The 18,236-nt window shown below is 41.4% G+C and overlaps 1 protein-coding gene across 2 annotated transcripts; it reads right to left on the bottom strand.

The window, feature by feature from the left end:
* Nucleotides 1–100: 100 nt before the first annotated feature.
* LOC134757605 (ciliogenesis and planar polarity effector 1-like) lies at nt 101–14,905 on the bottom strand. Of its 2 annotated transcripts, none has more exons than XM_063700817.1 (5): nt 14,734–14,905; nt 14,572–14,637; nt 12,452–12,535; nt 2,006–2,126; nt 101–425 (listed from the first exon to the last, which is right to left on the bottom strand). In XM_063700817.1, the coding sequence occupies exons 1-5, from the start codon at nt 14,756–14,758 to the stop codon at nt 101–103; spliced, it is 621 nt and encodes a 206-aa protein (XP_063556887.1). In that variant the 5' UTR covers nt 14,759–14,905. The 2 variants fall into 2 exon arrangements, with proteins under 2 accessions (XP_063556887.1, XP_063556888.1); XM_063700818.1 differs by having other exon boundaries at nt 2,006–2,123; nt 14,734–14,828.
* Between the last annotated feature and the right edge of the window lie 3,331 nt (nt 14,906–18,236).

The following is an 18,236-nucleotide window of genomic DNA, read 5'->3' as shown; positions in this document are numbered from 1 at the left end:
CATTTAAAGAGGATGATTTTTCTGATTCATAGGACTCAGGAGCAACAACAAAGCAAGAACCAGCTCTAAACACATTCTGGCTTTTAGTTTTGCTCTGACGTCATTTTAATGTTGTATGTACATCAAAAAGTAAAGAATTAAGTTCATGTTCTCTAAGCTTTCCAGAAAAACTAGTTAGAAATGGAATGCCAGCATCCCTGGAATAAGGTAGGTCTCTTTCAAGAATGTAACTCAAAAACAGATCAAGGAATTTAATATATTCATCATCATCACGTTCAAATTCCCAAACACCTATTACAGGAAGTGTATTTTGTGATAACTTTTCATGATCTTCTTTCTTTGTAGGATTTTCTTTCTGATTACACATTTTCTTTTTATCAGTTGGCTTACGAATCGATGTTAATTCCATGTGATTTGGAGCATTTCTACAGCAAAAAAATAAAATAAGACAAAATTAGAGATCATGTAATCACTAAAACTGATCTTAGAATTGACATGAAAAATTCTCTCCAATGATTAAGTCATGTATATTTTGTGTGCCTCAATTACCTACATTTCAAACGAGGGAGTGGGACTAAATGATTTCTAAGTGTTTTCAAGAGTGGAACATTTCTACTATGAGATAAAAAAAAATTAATATCAAAAGGGAAAATTTGTATTAGAAGAGATCAAAATGTGTCCACAGAAATTTCACTATAAAAGAACATGAATGATTTTTCTGTGGGTAAAAGAAATAGTCCTCTAATGGGTCAGATTTTAGGAATACAAAGTCAACAAAAACTCCAAGCCACTGATATACAACAAAATTTAGGATTTCTTGTTTCTCTCTTGCATCTGCCTGCTCAGCTCCCCTAATACCATGTGTAATAAGCAAGACTGTCCTTTTTTGTTTTACCACACAAAAACTGGGAACTTTTTCTAAACACTTTTAGCTGTTATGAAACCTGTTGGGCGGACACCTTAACTGCCCAACCACAATTCCTTTTAAATGTTTCTTCTCAACATGATTCTTAGGGCAGAACACAGATCCTTAGTTCCCTCAGTAAGAGAACAGGTGTTGGCCACCTGGGCTGAAAGCATCCTATCCCTTCTGATTGAGGCAATTTCCTTCCCTGAAATATTTCCCTTAAAAATATTAAGCAAATTTAAGGAAAAATTTCCTTAAAAATAATATGGCTAACTCAGTTACCTCAAACTATTTAAGTCTAAACATTACTAAAAAAAACTGAAAGTCCTCCAGTGAAGTGTAGAATTTCATCTACTCCTTTGATTTTATAATTTCAGATGGCAAAATTATTTCATATATCAATAATACTTAAAGTAAATTTTCAAATGTATAGTCTCATTTTATACTCCTAATATTCTTATGAGTGGAGGGGGTGGCACTTATCATTCATATTATTAATAGTGAGCCCAGATCAAGCCACTGCACTCCAGCCTGGGCGAAAGAGCGAGATTCCATCTCAAAAAAAGTAATAACTGGAGGCCAGGCCCAGTAGCTGACACCTGTTATCCCAGGACTTTGGAAGAATGAGGCGGACAGATCATGTCAGGAGTTTGAGACCAGCCTGGCCAACATGGTAAAACCTGTCTCTACTAAAAATACAAGAATTAGCCGGCCGTGGTAGTGCACGTCTGTAGTCCCAGCTACTCAGGATGCTCACGCCTAGAATCCCAGCACTTTGGGAGGCTGAGGCAGGTGGATCACCTGAGGTCGGGAGTTCGAGACCACTCTGGCCGATATGGTGAAACTCCATCTCTACTAAAAATACAAAAATTAGCCAGGGGTGGTAGCGCATGCCTGTAATGCCAGCTACTTGGGAGGCTGAGGCAGGAGAATCATCTGAACCCAGGAGGTGGAGGTTACAGTCAGCCAAGATCACGCCACTGCACTGCAAAGGGCGATAGAGCAAGACTCCGTCTCAAAAAAATTAAAAAAAAAAAAAAACTCTATAAACACCTAGAAACTGATAGTTTAATAGAAGTCCTTCTGAAAATCAGGCACCTGGAAGATGATTTGGAGCAATCTCTGACCACATTTGATCTTGAGGATGTTGGCTCAATATCTTCATTTTGTCTTCTTAATTCTTTCTCTCTGTTCATTTCTTCCTCTTTTTCTCTTGCTTCTGAAAAGATTAAAAAAAGATTAACAAAAAAATTCCAACGGTTACAATTCAAAATATGTTAGTATTAGAAAGGCTAAAAATTAACATAGTCACAAAGATATAACTTAGAGTGTTAGCAGTAATAGCAAAAAATTATCAACCACAGCCACTGGAAAACAGTATGGTGGTTCCTCAAAAAGTTAAACATAGAATTATCACGTGATCCAGCAATTCCACTTCTGGTATATATCCAAAGAAACTGAAAGCACAGTCTAAAAAAGATACTTGTATACCCATGTTCATAAGAACATCATTCACAACAGCTAAAATGTAGAAGCAACCAAAGTATCCATCTGTAGATAACTGCATTAGCAAAATGTGGTATATCCTCATAATGAAATATTGTTCACCCAAAAAGGAAGGAGATTCTGCAATATGCTACAACTTGGATAAACCTTGAGGACACTATGCTAAGTGAGATAGACCACTCACAGAAAAACAAAAAGACAAATATTGTATAATGCCACTTACATGAGGTAATCTAGAGTAGTCAAAGTCAGAGACAAAAAGTAGAATGGTGGTTACCAGAGGCTAGAGGGAGGGGGAATGAAGAATTGTTTAATATGTATAGAGTTTCAGTCTTACAAGATGAACAGTGTTATAGAGATGGATGGTAGTGATGGATGCACAACACTATGCACTTAAATATTAAGATGGCACATTTTATGTGTATTTTATAACAATTTTTAAAATTAGAAAAAAAATTTATCAACCTAAATGGCCAATGTGGTAAAAGAATTGAATGAAATTACTGCATAGCAATATAATATTAACTGCAGATAATAAAAATAGTGATAGAAAACAGAAATCTGGGAAAATATTAACAGATATGCTAAGCAAAATTAGCATAATGTAGATGGTGATATATTTTTTAAAAAGTATTCGAAGGTGAGATTTTAGGTAATTAACTTTCTAATGTTTTAAAACATAAATTTAGCACTTCTTGGCCAGGCGCAGTGGCTCATGCTTGTAATCCCAGCACTTTGGGAGGCCAAGGTGGGCAGATCACCAGAGGTCAGGAGTTCGAGACCAGCCTGACCAACATGGAGAAACCTCATCCCTACTAAAAATAAAAAATTAGCCAGGCATGGTAGCGCATGCCTTTAATCCCAGCTACTCGGGAGGCTGAGGCAGGAGAATCTCTTGAACCCGAGAGGTGGAGGTTGTGGTGAGCCGAGGTTGTGGTGAGCCGAGATTGCGCCATTGCACTCCAGCCTGGGCAGCAAGAGCAAAACATCATCTCAAAAAAAAAAAAAAAAAAAAAATAACAGCACTTTTTTTCTGAATTTCCTACACTAGAATTTTGGTCAGAGACTAGCTATCAAAATCATAATAAAATTTATACTACCCAGGTGTGGTGGCTCACGCCTGTAATCCCAGCACTTTGGGAGGTCGAGATAGGCAGATCACGAGGTCAGGAGATCGAGACCATCCTGGCTAACATGGTGAAACCCCGTCTCTACTAAAAATACAAAAAAATTAGCCAGGCGTAGTGGCGGGCGCCTGTAGTCCCAGCTACACAGGAGGCTAAGGCAAGAGAATGGCGTGAACCCGGGAGGCAGAGCTTGCAGTGAACCAAGATCGTGCCACTGCCTTCTAGCCTGGGCGACTGAGTGAGACTCGGTCTCCAAAAAAAAAAAAAAAATTTATATTATAGGCTGCTCTGTCTATAAAGTAGCCATTCTTTTATTCCTCTACTTTCCTAATAAACTTGTTTTCACTATATTTAAAAAAAAAAAACTACTACATTAATTTTCTAGAGTTGTTTACTCTAGAAAGACAAAAAAATATTTAAAATATTAACTTTTTTCCCTCTGATAATCTCACTCTATACTTGTGGGGGCACTAGGAAGAAAAAGGACTATGTATGAATAGTTTGGTTCTCAATTGCCACCATCCTCAATAACCTGAGATAATCTTTAACATTTTTTTCCTTCACTTAATAATGAAATACAATACAATCCAAGTTGAGCAGCAGCAAAGGACACTTATCAAGTGGAATGTTGTATTCTTTAGGGTCTTTAGTTGCTGGGACATGGAGGATGAGGAAGAAGCTTACCCAGCAAACATCAACAAGGAACTACATAGTCTTTCATGTCAAATATGGAAGACAAAACCCTCCAGGAAGAGGTAAGGCAAATATTACGGTGCTAGATCATGTTGACTTTTTTGTGTCTTCTGGGCTGAGGCGGGTCAAGAGTCAACAATTCTGCACTCTGAGGCTAGAAACTGGAAAAAAATTAAAAAGAAGCATAGTGTCCAGATTTAAGAATGGGCCTGTCGGGCACGGTGGCTCACGCCTGTAATCCCAGCACTTTGGGAGGCCCAGGCAGGCGGATCACGAGGTCAGGAGATTGAGACCATCTTGGCGAACACGGGGAAATCCCGTCTCTACTAAAAATACAAAAAAATTAGCCAGGCGTAGTGGCAGCCGCCTGTAGTCCCAGCTTACTCTGGAGGCTGAGGCAGGAGAATGGCGTGAACCCGGGAGGCAGAGCTTGCACTGAGCGGAGATGGCACCACTGCACTCCAGACTGGGCAACAGAGCAAGACTCCGTCTCAAAAAAAATAAATAAATAAAAAAGAATGGGCCTGAAGCCGGGCGTGATGGTTCACACCTGTAATCCTTGCACTTTGAGAGGCCGAGGCGGGTGGCTTGCATGAGCTCAGGAGTTCGAGACCAGCCTGGGCAATATGGTGAAACCCTGTCTCTACTAAAATACAAAAAGTTAGCCAGGCGTGGCGGTGTGCACCTGTAGTCCCAGCTACTCGGGACACTGAGGCAGGAGAATCGCTTGAACCCGGGAGGCGGAGGTTGCAGTAAGCCGAGATAGTACCACCACACTCCAGCCTGGGCCACAGAGTGAGACTCCATCTCCACGAAAAAAAAAAAAAAAAAAAAAGAATGGGCCTGCTTAGCTCCTAGTTCACCCTGTTTTTTCAGCCAATCCCTCCAGACCTCGGGGGGTGGCAGCAGCAGCATTTGTACTCTAGGCTCATCTTCTCCCTCAGGTCTTACAGTCAATTACATTACTAATCAGGAAAAGATATTGAGGCTGCCTACTCAGCTGCCATTTCCCCCTTTTTTACTATTTTTTTTTAATAGAGACGGGGGTCTCACCATGTTGCCCAGGCTGGTCTTGAACTCCTGGGCTCAAGCAATCCTCCTGCCTCAAGATTTACAAATGTGAGCCACCACACCATGCCAGTCCTCCCTCTTTTTCCTTAGTTTTTCTTTTTGTTTTTGTTTTGAGATGGAGTCTCACTGTCACCAGGCGTCAGTGCAGTGGCACAATCTCAGCTCACTGCAACCTTCACCTCCTAGGTTCAAGCAATTCTCCTGCCTAAGCCTCCCGAGCAGCTGGGATTATAGACGCCAGTCACCATGCCCACCTAATTTTTGTATTTTTAGTAGAGACGGGGTTTCACCATGTTGGCCAGGCTGGTCTCAAACTCCTGGCCTCAAGCAATCCACCTGCCTCAGCCTCACAAAGTGTACTAGGATTACAGACATGAGCCACTGTCCCCAGCCTAGTGTAACACTTCTAAAAAAAAAAAAAAAAGTCTGTATTTCAGCTGGGCGTGGTGGCTCACGCCTGTAATCCCAACACTTTGGGAGGCTGCGGCAGGCAGATCACGAGGTCAGGAGTTCGAGACCGGCCTGACCAGCATGGTGAAACCCCGTCTCTACTAAAAATACAAAAAATTAGCCGGGCATGGTGGTGCACACCTGTAATCCCAGCTACTCAGGGGGCTGAGGAAGAAGAATTCCTTGAACTTGGGAGGAGGAGGTTGCAGTGAGCCGAGATCGTCCCATTGCACTCTAGCCTGGGCGACAGAGAGAGACTCTGTCTCAAGAAAAAGAAAAAAAAAAATTGTATTTCATATGTCCTACACATACTTATAGCTTTCGAGAACATAAAAAACATTTAAAAAAATGTGTACCATTATCATTTCCAGACCCTTCACAGCACATATTTTATTGGGGTTTTACAGTAATTCATCCTTTCCACTAGTGCACTTAGCAACCAAGACAGCTCATACCCCCATATACAGACAAACTTGTTATTAAAAGGGTCAAAGTCTTAGTTTCCTCAAGTGTACTATCAATACCCAGGGAAAGACTCCAATACCAAGCATGAGATAAATAATGCCCATATGAGAATTTTCAACTTTTAAAGAAAAGTAAGTCAAACTGTCTCATGGTAGGAAACTAGGGTTCCCACAACCCCTCTCTTCAATTTCATAATTTGCTAGGACAGCTCACAGGGAATCACTTTTAATTCCACAGTCTAAATGTAATCTAATTGCCAAGTCTGGAAGAACACTAAAAAAAAAAAAACTCTTATGAATAACTTCCCATGTAATGATGAATACTACTTCCATAAATTATCCCAATGGTATTTTCTATTTACATGCTAAAGCTAAGTAGATCTTTCAAAGAGATAATCAGTTTAGATTCATGTGTTTAGATCAGAGGTAGAAATTGCAGTCCAAAGATGTAAATCAAGAAAGTTCAATAATTTGTCCACAAAAATCAAAGGAGATCATAGTCTTGAGACAATTTTTCAAAAATTTAAAAATTTAATAACCCCCCAAGTTCCTCTTAGGTAAAATGTATACATGCTTTACTAAGAAAAATTACAAGAATTTAAAATAATATTTATAAAGTACTTTGCTGTTTATAAGCTACTACACCCAACATCTTAATCTCTTCAAGAAACTTCCAAGGTAGATGATACACACACAACAGGGTTATGAAGGATCAGAAATTGGAAAATCCATCCAATGTTACTCATCTAGTAGACTGTGGGGCTGGGCCTTAAACCTAGGTCCCCCAATTCCAAATCCCAAGCTCTTTCCAACAGATTGTGCAAATTTTTTTTTTTTTTTGACGGAGTTTTGCTCTCGTCGCCCAGGCTGGAGTGCAATGGCACGATCTAGGCTCACTGCAACCTCCGCCTCCCAGGTTCAAGCGATTCTCCTGCCTCTCAGACTCCCGAGTAACTGGCACTACAGGTGCCCGCCACCCACACCCGGTTAATTTTTGTATCTTTAGTAGAGACAGGGTTTCATCACGTTGGCCAGGCTGATCTCAAACTCCTGATTGCAGGTGACCCACCCACCTCAGGCTCCCAAAGTGCTGGGATTACAGGCGTGAGCCACCGTGCCCAGCCCAGATTGTGCCATTTTAAAACATTCTCCAAAGCAGCAAGATTTCATTTTTTAACAAGACAGTATTACAGGTCTAAATTCAATTTAATATTCTCAAGATATTACTGAGAACCTATTTTACAAAGCAAAGTACTAGGGGCTATAAAACTTACATACCCACAAATATATACATCTACTATGTACCCACAAAAATTAAAAATAAAAAAATTAAAAATAAAAAGCTTCACTTTGGGAGGTTGAGGCAGGCAGATCACTTGACTTCAGGGGTTTCAGATAAGCCTGGCCAACATGGTGAAACCCTGTCTCTACTAAAAATACAAAAGTCAGTCAGGTGGTGGTGGCACGTGCCTATAATCCCAGCTACTGGGGAGGCTGAGGCAGGAGAATTGCTTGAACCAGGAGGCAGAGGTTGCAGTGAGCCTAGATTGCACCATTGCCCTCCAGCCTGGGCAACTCAAAAAAATAAATAAGTAAATAACAACAAAAAGCTGACATAGCCAAATAAGACAATCCTTGTTCAAAACATGTTGTATTATATGCTTAAAATGGTAAATACAAGGTACCTATACTGTGATAGTACAAACATTCACTAAATTGTTTAAAACATTTGTAAATGCCTCAGATAGCATGTCTTTGTCTATCGTTTGAGGATATTAAAATTGTTTTTTGATGTGATGATATTGTGGTATAATATGAAATATATTTGGCCAGGTGCAGTGGCTCACTCCTGTAATCCCAGGACTTTGGGAGGCTGAGGGGGGCGGATCATGAGGGCAGGAGATTGAGACCATCCTGGCTAACAGGGTGAAACCCTGTCTCTACTAAAAATACAAAAAAAAAAAAAAAAATTAGCCAGGCATGGTGTCTGGTACCTATAGTCCCAGCTACTCAGGAGGCTGAGGCAGGAGAATGGCGTGAACCCGGGAGGTGGAGCTTGCAGTGAGTCGAGATCGCACCACTGCACTCCAGTCTGGGCGACAGAGCGAGACTCTGTCTCAAAAAAATATATATATATTTGGTCTTTGTTTCAGGTTCCTGCCACAGAGCTTCTGAAACCCTTGGAATTTCCTAAGTGATAGGAGCTGTCTCTTGTTATTCATTAGAAGCCCCTTTGGATCCCACCTAAGTTTATGCTATTGAAGTGACTTAGTGCTGGACCCCTAGGCCTCAGGATGGGACTGCTGCTCACTTAAAAAACTGACGGGTTAGATAACTGGAACTTTCAATCCCCACCCACCAATCTCTGGAGAAGCTGAAAATTAAGATCTATAGAAATTTTTTTTTTTTTTTTTTGAGACAGGCTCTCGCTTTTTTACTCAGGCTGTGATGCAGTGGCATGATCATAGCTCACTGCAGCCTCAACCTCTGGGCTCAACTGACCCTCTCACCTCAGCCTCCCAAGTAGTTGGGACTACAGGTGTGCGCCACCATGCCCAGCTAATTTTTATAAGATTTTTTGAATGGGATCTCACTGTGTTAGCCCAGGTTTATCTCAAACTCCTGGGCTCAAGTGATCCTCCTACCTAGGTCCCCCAAAGTGCTGGGATTATAGGTGTGAGCCACTGCACCCAGCCTAGACACTCCTGAACCACTAGATGTGATTAGCTTCAGGGTAGCTGAACACAGGGGTATGCTGGGGAGTTGGTGCACCCAGAGAGGGCACAGAAGCTCTGCACCTCTCCCACCCCATACCTTGCCCAATGCATTACTTCATCTGGCTGTTCATCTGTATCATTTATAATATTCTTTATAATAAACTGTTAAACGTAAGTAAAGTGTTTCCCTGTGAGCCGTCCTAGCTAATTATCAAACCAAAAAGAGCGGTCATGGGAACCCTGATTTATAGCCAGTAGATTAGAAGCACTGGTCACAACCTGTGAATTGAGATTAGTGTCTGAGAGAAGGCAGTCTTGTGGTAGTCTCCAGGCAGACGGTGTCAGAATTAAACTGAGTTACCGGATACCCAGTTGGAGAACTGGTTGATGTGTGGGGGAAAACTCCTACATATCTGGTGTCAGAAATAAAGTACTGGTTCACACCTGTAATCCTAGCACTCTGGGAGGCCAAGACAGGTGGATCACTTGAGCCCAGGAATTCAAGACTGGCCTGGACAACATGGTGAAATTTTTTTTTTTTTTTTTTTTTGAGACAAGAGTCTCACTCTGTCGCCCAGGCGGGAGTGCAGTGGCAAGATCTCGGCTCACTGCAAGCTCAGCCTCCAGGGTTCACGCCATTCTCCTGCCTCAGCCTCCCAAATAGCTGGGACTACAGGTGCCCGCCACCACGCCCAGCTAATTTTTTGTATTTTTAGTAGAGACGGGGTTTCACCATGCTAGCCAGGATGGTCTCAATCTCCTGACCTCGTGATCCGCCCCTCCCAAAGTGCTGGGATTACAGGCGTGATCCACCACGCCTGGCCAACATGGTGAAATCTATCTCAACTAAAACTACAAAAAATTAGTGGGGTGTGGTAGCACCAACCTATAGTCCCAACTATTTGGGAGGCTGAGATGGCAGGATTACCTGAGCCTGGGAAGTGGAGTCTGCAGTGAGGCAAGGTCATGCCACTGCACACCTGTCTAAGCAATAGCAGTGAGACCCTGTCTCAAATAAAAAAAAAAAAAAAAAAAGGGGAAAGTACTGAGAGGAGTGTTAGAGGATAGGAAACAACTTGGTTTTTCCTATCTCTTACAGGTATCTTGGTTAAGCTTTTTTTAAAACAATCCTTACTGTTTTAAGGTATATACAAAAATATTTATGAGTAAAATGATGTCCAAGATTTGCTTCGAAATCATCTGAAAGGGGAAACAGAAGTAACGCTAGCCATGAACTGTTACAGTAGTTAAATCTGATTGATAGGTACATGGTAGTTCATGACTATACTTCCGTGTTTGAAATTTCACATAATAATGAAGGGTTTTGCTGGGTGCAGTGGCTCACACCTGTAATCCCAGCACTTTGGGAGGCCAAGGCGAGTGGATCACGAGGTCAGGAGATCGAGACCATCCTGCCTAACACGGTGAAACCCCATCTCTACTAAAAATACAAAAACAAAATTAGCCAGGCGTGTTGGCAGGCACCTGTAGTCCCAGGTACTCCAGAGCCTGAGGCGGGAGAATGGCATGAACCCGGGAGGCAGAGCTTGCAGTGAGCCAAGATCGCACCACTGCACTCCAGCCAGGGCGACAGAGCGAGACGCCATCTCAAAAAAATAACAATAATAATAATAATGATGGGTTTTGGCCTGGCATGGTGGTTCACACCTGTAATCCCAGCACTCTGGGAGGCCGAGGCGGGCGGATCACCTGAGGTCACAAGTTGGAGACCAGCCTGGCCAACATGGCGAAACCCCGTCTCCACTAAAAATACAAAAAAATTAGCCAGGCGTGGTGGTGGTCACCTGTAACCCCAGCTACTCAGGAGGCTGAGGCAAGAGAATCACTTGAACCCAAGAGGCGGAGGTCACAGTGAGCTGAGATCACGCCATTGCACTCCAGCCTGGGTGACAGAGCAGGCCTCCATCTCAAATAAAACAAATAATGAAAGGTTTTTTCAAAAAATAGTACATGTAGATGGCTTTCTTTTCACCACAAAAAGTTTTCTTCCAAAGACTGAAAATATTTTTTGTCAGGCACACTGCCAAATACTGGATATTGCTGCTGTACAACATTTTATTTTTTATTTTAGTTATTTTGTTTTATATTTTATATTTTATTTTCTTATTTTAAGATGTAGTTTTGCTCTTGTTGCCCATTTTATTTTATTTTTTTTTTTTATTTTGAGATGGAGTTTTGCTTTTGTCGCCCAGGCTAGAGTGCAATGGTGCGATCTCAGCTCACCACAACCTCTGCCTCCCAGGTTCAAGCGATTCTCCTGCCTCAGCCTCCCTACTAGCTGGGATTACAGGGGCCCAACACCACACCCGGATAGTTTTTCTATTTTCAGTCAAGACGGGGTTTCACCATGTTGGCCAGGCTGGTCACGAACTCCTGACCTTAGGTGATTCACCCGCCTCAGCCTCCCAAAGTGCTGGGATTACAGGCATGAGCCACTACACTTGGCCCATTGTTGGTCTTAAAATGATAAACTGGGCCGGGTGTGGTGGCTCACACCTGTAATCCCAGCACTTTAGGAGGCAGGCAGATCACAAGATCAAGAGATCAAGACCATCCTGGCCAACATGGTGAAACCCCATCTCTACTAAAAAGACAAAAATTAGCTGGGCGTGGTGGCGTACACCTGTCGTCCCAGCTACTTGGGGGGCTGAGGCAGGAAAATTGCTTGAACCGGGGAGGTAGAAGTTGCAGTGAGCTAAGATGGCACCCCTGCACTCCAGCCCAGCAATAAAGCGAGACTCCATCTCCAAAAAAAAAAAAAAAAAAAAAAAAAAAAAAAAAGCAGGGCACGGTGGTTCACGTTTGTAATCCCAGCACTTTGGGAGGCCAAGGTAGGCGGATCACAAGGTCAGGAGTTCAAAACCAGCCTGGCCAACACAGTGAAACCCCATCTCTACTAAAAATACAAAAAATTAGCCGGGCGTGGTGGCATGTGCCTGTAGTCCCAGCTATTCGGGAGGCAGAGGCAGGAGAATCGCTTCAACTGGGGAGGTGGAGGCTGCAGTGAGCCGAGATCATGCCATTGCACTCCAGCCTGGGCAACAGGGCGAGACTCCATCTCAAAAAAAAAAAAAAAAACCAACAGTGACAAGTAGCATAACAACATTCTTTTTTTTCTTTGTTCTCTGAGATGGAATTTCACTCTTGTCCCCCAGGCTGGAGTGCAATGGGGGGATATCAGCTCACTGCAACCTCTACCTCCCGACTTCAACCGAAGCTACTGCCTCAGCCACACGACTAGCTGGGATTACAGGCCCCTGCACCATGCCCAGCTAATTATTGTATTTTTAGTTGAGATGGGGTTTCACCATGTTGGCCAGGCTGGTCTCAAACTTCTGACCTCAGGTGATCTGCCCGCCTTGGCCTCCCTAAGTGCTGGGATTACAGGCGTGAGCCACGGCGCCCAGCCAACATTCTTTTCTCTTTTTTAATATACTTGCATGAGGTATACATAGTACTTAAACCAATAAAACGACAAATATCTGAACTTCTTACCCAGTGTTTTGCGACTTCTTTCCACAGCTGTTCTTCGAGTTTGTTCAAACATTGCTTCCAAGTCAAATGTGCGAGCTTTTTTACCTAAAACATGAACAAATGGGAGACTGTGATTGTCTTGCAGTAAGTTGGCCAAACTTTAGGTGATCAATACTGATCAATAAACACTTACTTTGTCTAGTTTATAGCATGGCTCCAATATAACCATAAAATATCACAGAAGGAGTTTGAGTCACAGAAAACTTCTGATGACAATCCCTTCACTAAGTACTATTAACCAGGCAACTTTCCCATCCTCCTCTAGATCCCTACCCTATGAAACAACAACACTAATGTGGGAGGCAGAATGGAGAATGTCCCAAAAGTTACCCTTTGCAAATATAATTAAGGTTATGGACTTTTAAATAGGGAAACTATCCTAGTTGGCCCTTAAAGGCAAAGATGCACAACAGCTATGGCAGAAGAAGTCAGAGAGATCCAATGTTTGAGAAGAATTTGAGGCATTATAGTTGGCTTGAAGACGAAAGGGGCAACATGAGAAGTAATGCAGGTACTTTAAGGAGCTAAGAGGGAAACAGAAATCTCAGCCCTATAACAAGGAACTGTATGAGCATGGAAACATTCTCCTCCTCCCCCAGTAACTTTATCAAAACTCTTAAAATTTCCCCCTATTTGGCACAAACATATGGACACCTTTCTCACTCCTGAGTAAAGGAATGATGTACTAAAATGAAGGATTTATACCCGGTGGGGTGGCTCATGCCTGTAATCACTTTGAGAGGCTCAGGTGAGCGGATTGCTTGAGCTCAGGAGATCGATCAGCCTGGGCAACATGGTGAAACCTCGTCTCTACCAAAAGTATAAAAAATTAGCCAGGTGTGGTGGCACATATCTGTGGTCCCAGCTACTCAGGAGACTAAGGTGGGAGGATGGCTTAAGCCTGGGAGGAGGAGGCTGCAGTGAGCCAAGATCGCACTAGTACACTCCAGCCTGGGTGACAGAGCGAGACTCCATCTCAAAAAATAAAAAAATAGAAAAGGCTGGGCGCGGTGGCTCACGCCTGTAATCCCAGCACTTTCGGAGGCCGAGACGGGCGGATCACGAGGTCAGGAGATCGAGATCATCCTGGCTAACACGGTGAAACCCCGTCTCTACTAAAAATACAAAAAAAATTAGCCAGGCGAGGTGGCGGGCACCTGTAGTCCCAGCTACTCGGGAGGCTGAAGCGGGAAAATGGCGTGAATCCAGGAGGCAGAGCCCGCAGTGAGCCGAGATCTTGCCACTGCACTCCAGCCTGGGCGACTGAGCGAGACTCCGTCTCCCAAGAAAAAAAGAATGAATAGAAAAACTACAGAACTAGTATGTGTGAACACAACCCAAGGCCAATATGTGTAAGTCTACTGTTTAATTACTATCATAGAATTAATACATGCTGCTCAAAAGAGAACAAGACCTTGAGTAAAGGTTCAGGGAAGTTAGAATCCCAATGTTTGGACGAACAGCATTTATAATTTTAAAATGCAAAATAAAGAGAAATCATTTTTCATGTATCAGTCTACTAAAGTTTTGTTTTCATTTTTTAGATAATTTTCTTTTTAAATAATAATACCTACTCTGTGTTGGTAGGGATATGGTAAAAATGGCATTCTTAAATTCTGTTAACTTTGGTATAACCTGAAACAAGTTTTTTGATGGGTGTTACGGCAGTAAGCATCAAGAAGCTTTAAAAGGCACATACCCAATTTTTCAGCTTTTTAAGTATTTATACTTCTGAATAAACTAGGCTCTCTTAGAAATCTACCCTACAGAATTACATATTTTTAAAAATCCTCGTACAAATGCTGTTATTTACAAAAATGTTCATTTTAGCATTATTGGTCACTTAAAATTAGAAAAATCCTTTCTCTTCCTCTCTCTCCAGGACTCTCATAACTGTCACCTGAGTTGGTTCCAACGGATACGCAAAATAGAAGACAAATGGGAGAAGAATATTGACAAACTGCAAGGTATGCACCCGAGCTACAGTAATTCCGAGTTGACAGCTCGATCTCCCCTCCAACTCTGCGGCTCTTCAAACCTCTGCAAAAGGAAGAGGGTCTCTGCCTGGGGCAGTTACTCACCGAACCCCGTGAAGCCCATGGTGACCGCAAGCCGCGGGTCCGGTCCCGATGCGTCTGAGCCTGGCACTGGAGCAAGAGGAAAAGAGAGGCGGCCTAGTTAGTGCAGCGCCCCAGCTCCCCCGACACGGCCCACCCCGCCCGGACTCGCTTCATGAAACCCACCTTCGCTGGGCCCAGAGCGCTCCATGGCTGGCCGCACACCACAGAACCAGCCACAGCGACAGCCCAAACGACTGCGGGGGAACCTGCCAATAACTCGCGGCAAATGCTGGGGGAAGTACCGCCTCCAAGCTACAGCGGCGCCGCCGAAGCCAACAGCGGCGCCTTCCGCAGAGGGACTGCGGCTTTCTGCGCGGCGCCCCCTACCGGACAGGCGGGAAAGCGCCGCGCAACTCAGACCACTGGAGGGTAATAGTATCTTGAGTTTCTGTAACATCCTTTCCCTTTTTTTTTTTTTTAAGCCAGAGTCCCTGTCGCCCAGGCTGCAGTACAGTGGCGTAATCTCAGCTCACTGCAACCTCTGCCTCCCGGGATCAAGCGATTCTCCTTCCTCAGCCTCCCGAGTAGCTGGGATTACAGGTGCCCGCCGGCTAATTCAATCCAATTCACGTTAAGAAAATAACTTATTTTTTTATTTTTTTATTTGATGGTTCTTTCTTTTTTTAAAAAAAAAAAAAATCTCAATAGTTTCAGGGAACAGGTGGTGTTTGGTGGTGATTTCTAAGATTTTGATATACCAATCATCTGAGCAGTGTACACTGTACCCAGTATGTAATCTTTTTATCCCTCACTTCTCTGCCACCCTTCTCCCTGAATACTCAGAGTTCATTTTATCATGCTAATACCTTTGCATCCTCATAGCTTAGTTCCCACTTATAAGTAAGAACATACGATGTTTAGTTTGCCATTCCTGAAATACTTCATTTAAAATAATGGTCTCCAACTCTGTCCAGGTTGCTGTGAATGCCATTATTTTGTTTCTTTTTATGGCTTAGTATTCCATTATATATACATCTATCTATAAAATAGAGTTGCATATAACTTAATATTAGATGTCTCCCTCAGAATAAACCACGAACACATGAAGAATAAGAAGCAGAGACCACAAGAAAGTAAGCAAGCTGTGCAAGTTACAGGGAACTCTCTCTATATATAATATATATATATATGTGTGTGTGTATGTGTGTGTGTGTGTATGTATATATAACATTTATATATAAATTTATATATTTATTATATATTACATATAATATAAATATTATATATAAATGTTATATTTTATATATATAAATGTTTATATATATATAAATGTTTATATATATATATAAACATTTTCTTTGGTTGATGGGCATTTGGGCTTGTTCCATACGTTTGCAATCGCAAATTATGCTGCTATAAACATGCCTGTGCAAGTGTCTTTTTCATGTAATGACTTCTTTTCCTCTGGGTAGACACCCAATAGTGGAATTGCTGGATCAAATGGTAGATCGACTTTTCAGTTATTTAAGGAATCTCCCTACTATTTTTTAAAATGGTTGTACAAGTTTACATTTTCACCAGCAGTGTAAAAGCGTTCCCTTTTCACCATATCCATGCCAACATCTGTTATTTTCTTATTTTTAAATTGTGTCCATTCTTGTAGGAGTAAGGTTATATCCCATTGTGGTTCTGATTTGCATTTTCCTGATAATTAGTGATATTGAGCACCTTTTTATATGTTTGTTGACCATTTGTATATCTTCTTCTGACAATTGTCTATTCATTTCCTTTGCCCACTTTTTGATGGGATTATTTGTTTTTTTTCTTGCCGATTTGTTTGAGTTCCATGTAGATGCTGGATGTTAGTCCCATGTCAGATGCATAGTTTATGAATATTCTCTCCCACTCTGTGGGTTGTCTGTTTACTCTGCTGATTGTTTGTTTTGCTGTGCAGAAGTCTTTTAGTTTAATTAAGTCACATCAATTTATCTTTGCTTTTGTTGTATTTGCTTTTGGGTTCTTGGTCATGAAGTCTTTGCCTTTGCCTAAGCCAAAGTCTAGAGGGTTTTTCTGATGTCATCTTCTAGAATATTTTTATGGCTTCAGGTCTTAGGTGTAAATCTTTGATCCAACTTGAGTTGATTTTTGTACAAGGTGAGAGATAAAGATCCAGTTTTATTCTTCTACATGTGCTTTGACAATTATCTCAGCACCATTTGTATAATACAGTGTCCTTTCCCCCACTTTATGTTTTTGTCTGCTTTGTCAAAGATCAGTTGGCTGTATGTATTTAGCTATATTTCTGCATTCTCTATTCTGGTCCATTGGTCTATGTGCTTATTTTTATACTAGTACCATGCTGTTTCAATAACTATAGGCTTATAGTATAGTTTGAAGTTGGGTAATGTGATGCCTCCAACTTTTTTTCTTAGTCCTGCTTTTGCTATGCGAGCTCTTTTTTTGTTTTCCATGAATTTTAGGACTGATGTTTCTAGTTCTGTGGAGAATGCTGGTGGTATTTTGATTGGAATTGCATTGAATGTGTAGATTGCTTTCAGCAGTATGATCATTTTTACAATATTGATTCTATCCATCCATGAGCATGGGATTTGTTTCTATGTGTTTGTGTCACCTATGATTTTTTTTTTCAGGAGTGTTTTGTAGTTTTCATTTTTAAGGCCTTTTACCCCCTTAGTTAGGTATATTTCTAAGTATTTTTGTTTGTTTTTGCAGCTGTTGTAAAAGTGATTGAGTTCTTGATTGGATTCTCAGCTTGGATGTTGTTGGTGCATAGCAATGCTATTGATTTGTGTACATTGATTTTGTATTCTGAAACTTTACTGAATTCATTTATCAGATCTAGGAGCTTTTTAGGAGTCTTTACAGACCAATATCTCTGATGAACATAGATGCAAAAATCCTCAACAAAATACTAGATGACCAAATCCAACAACACATCAAATAGATAATACATCATAATTAAGTGGGTTTCATTCCAGGGATGCAGGGTTGGTATAACACACATGAGTCAATAAACGTGACACACCACCACATAAACAGAATTGAAAACAAAAACTGTATGATCATCTCAATAGGTACAGAAAAAAACATTAGACAAAATCCTGCATTTCTTTATGATTAAAACCCTCAGCAAAATCAACATAGAAGAAAAATACCTTAAGGAAATAAGAGCCATATATGACAATCCCACAGCCAACATTATACTGAACAGGGAGAAGTTGAAAGCATTCCACCCTGAAAACTGGAATAAGACAAGGATGTCCACTTTCATAATTTCTATTCAACACAGTACTGCAAATCATAGCCAGAACAAGCAGATAAGAGAAAAAAGTAATGGGCATCCAAATTGCTAAAGACGAAGTCAAACTGTCACCGTTCACTGATGGTATGATCACATAACAAGAAAATATTTTAAATTACACTAAAAAGTAAAGCCAATTGCAAAATGGTGTTGCCACTTTGGAAGACACTTTAGCACCTTCTTATAAAACTAAACATCCTTGTACCAAATGATCTGGCAGTTGTGCTCCTTGGTATTTACCCAAATGATTTTAAAACCTATGTTCATACAGAAACCTGCACAGGAATGCTTACAGAAGCTTTATGTTTAATTACACAAACCAGAAAGCAATTAAGATATCTTCTAATACATAAATAGACAGCCT

The sequence above is a fragment of the Gorilla gorilla genome, chromosome 19, assembly GCF_029281585.2.
Source record: "Gorilla gorilla gorilla isolate KB3781 chromosome 19, NHGRI_mGorGor1-v2.1_pri, whole genome shotgun sequence".
NCBI classification, from domain to species: domain Eukaryota; kingdom Metazoa; phylum Chordata; class Mammalia; order Primates; family Hominidae; genus Gorilla; species Gorilla gorilla.
The sequence above is the reverse complement of the archived record's forward strand: the minus strand, read 5'-3'. Positions and strand labels throughout refer to the sequence as shown.

What these genes read in the sequence shown, in the direction of transcription:
- LOC134757605 (XM_063700817.1), bottom strand. Translation starts at nt 14,758, where the DNA reads ATGGAGCGCTCTGGGCCCAGCGAAG. An exon ending in CATGGGCTTCACGGGGTTCG is followed by an intron (nt 12,536 to 14,571) that starts GTGAGTAACTGC and finishes TTCATGTTTTAG; the next exon opens with GTAAAAAAGCTCGCACATTT. An exon ending in AAGAAGTCGCAAAACACTGG is followed by an intron (nt 2,127 to 12,451) that starts GTAAGAAGTTCA and finishes TAATCTTTTCAG; the next exon opens with AAGCAAGAGAAAAAGAGGAA.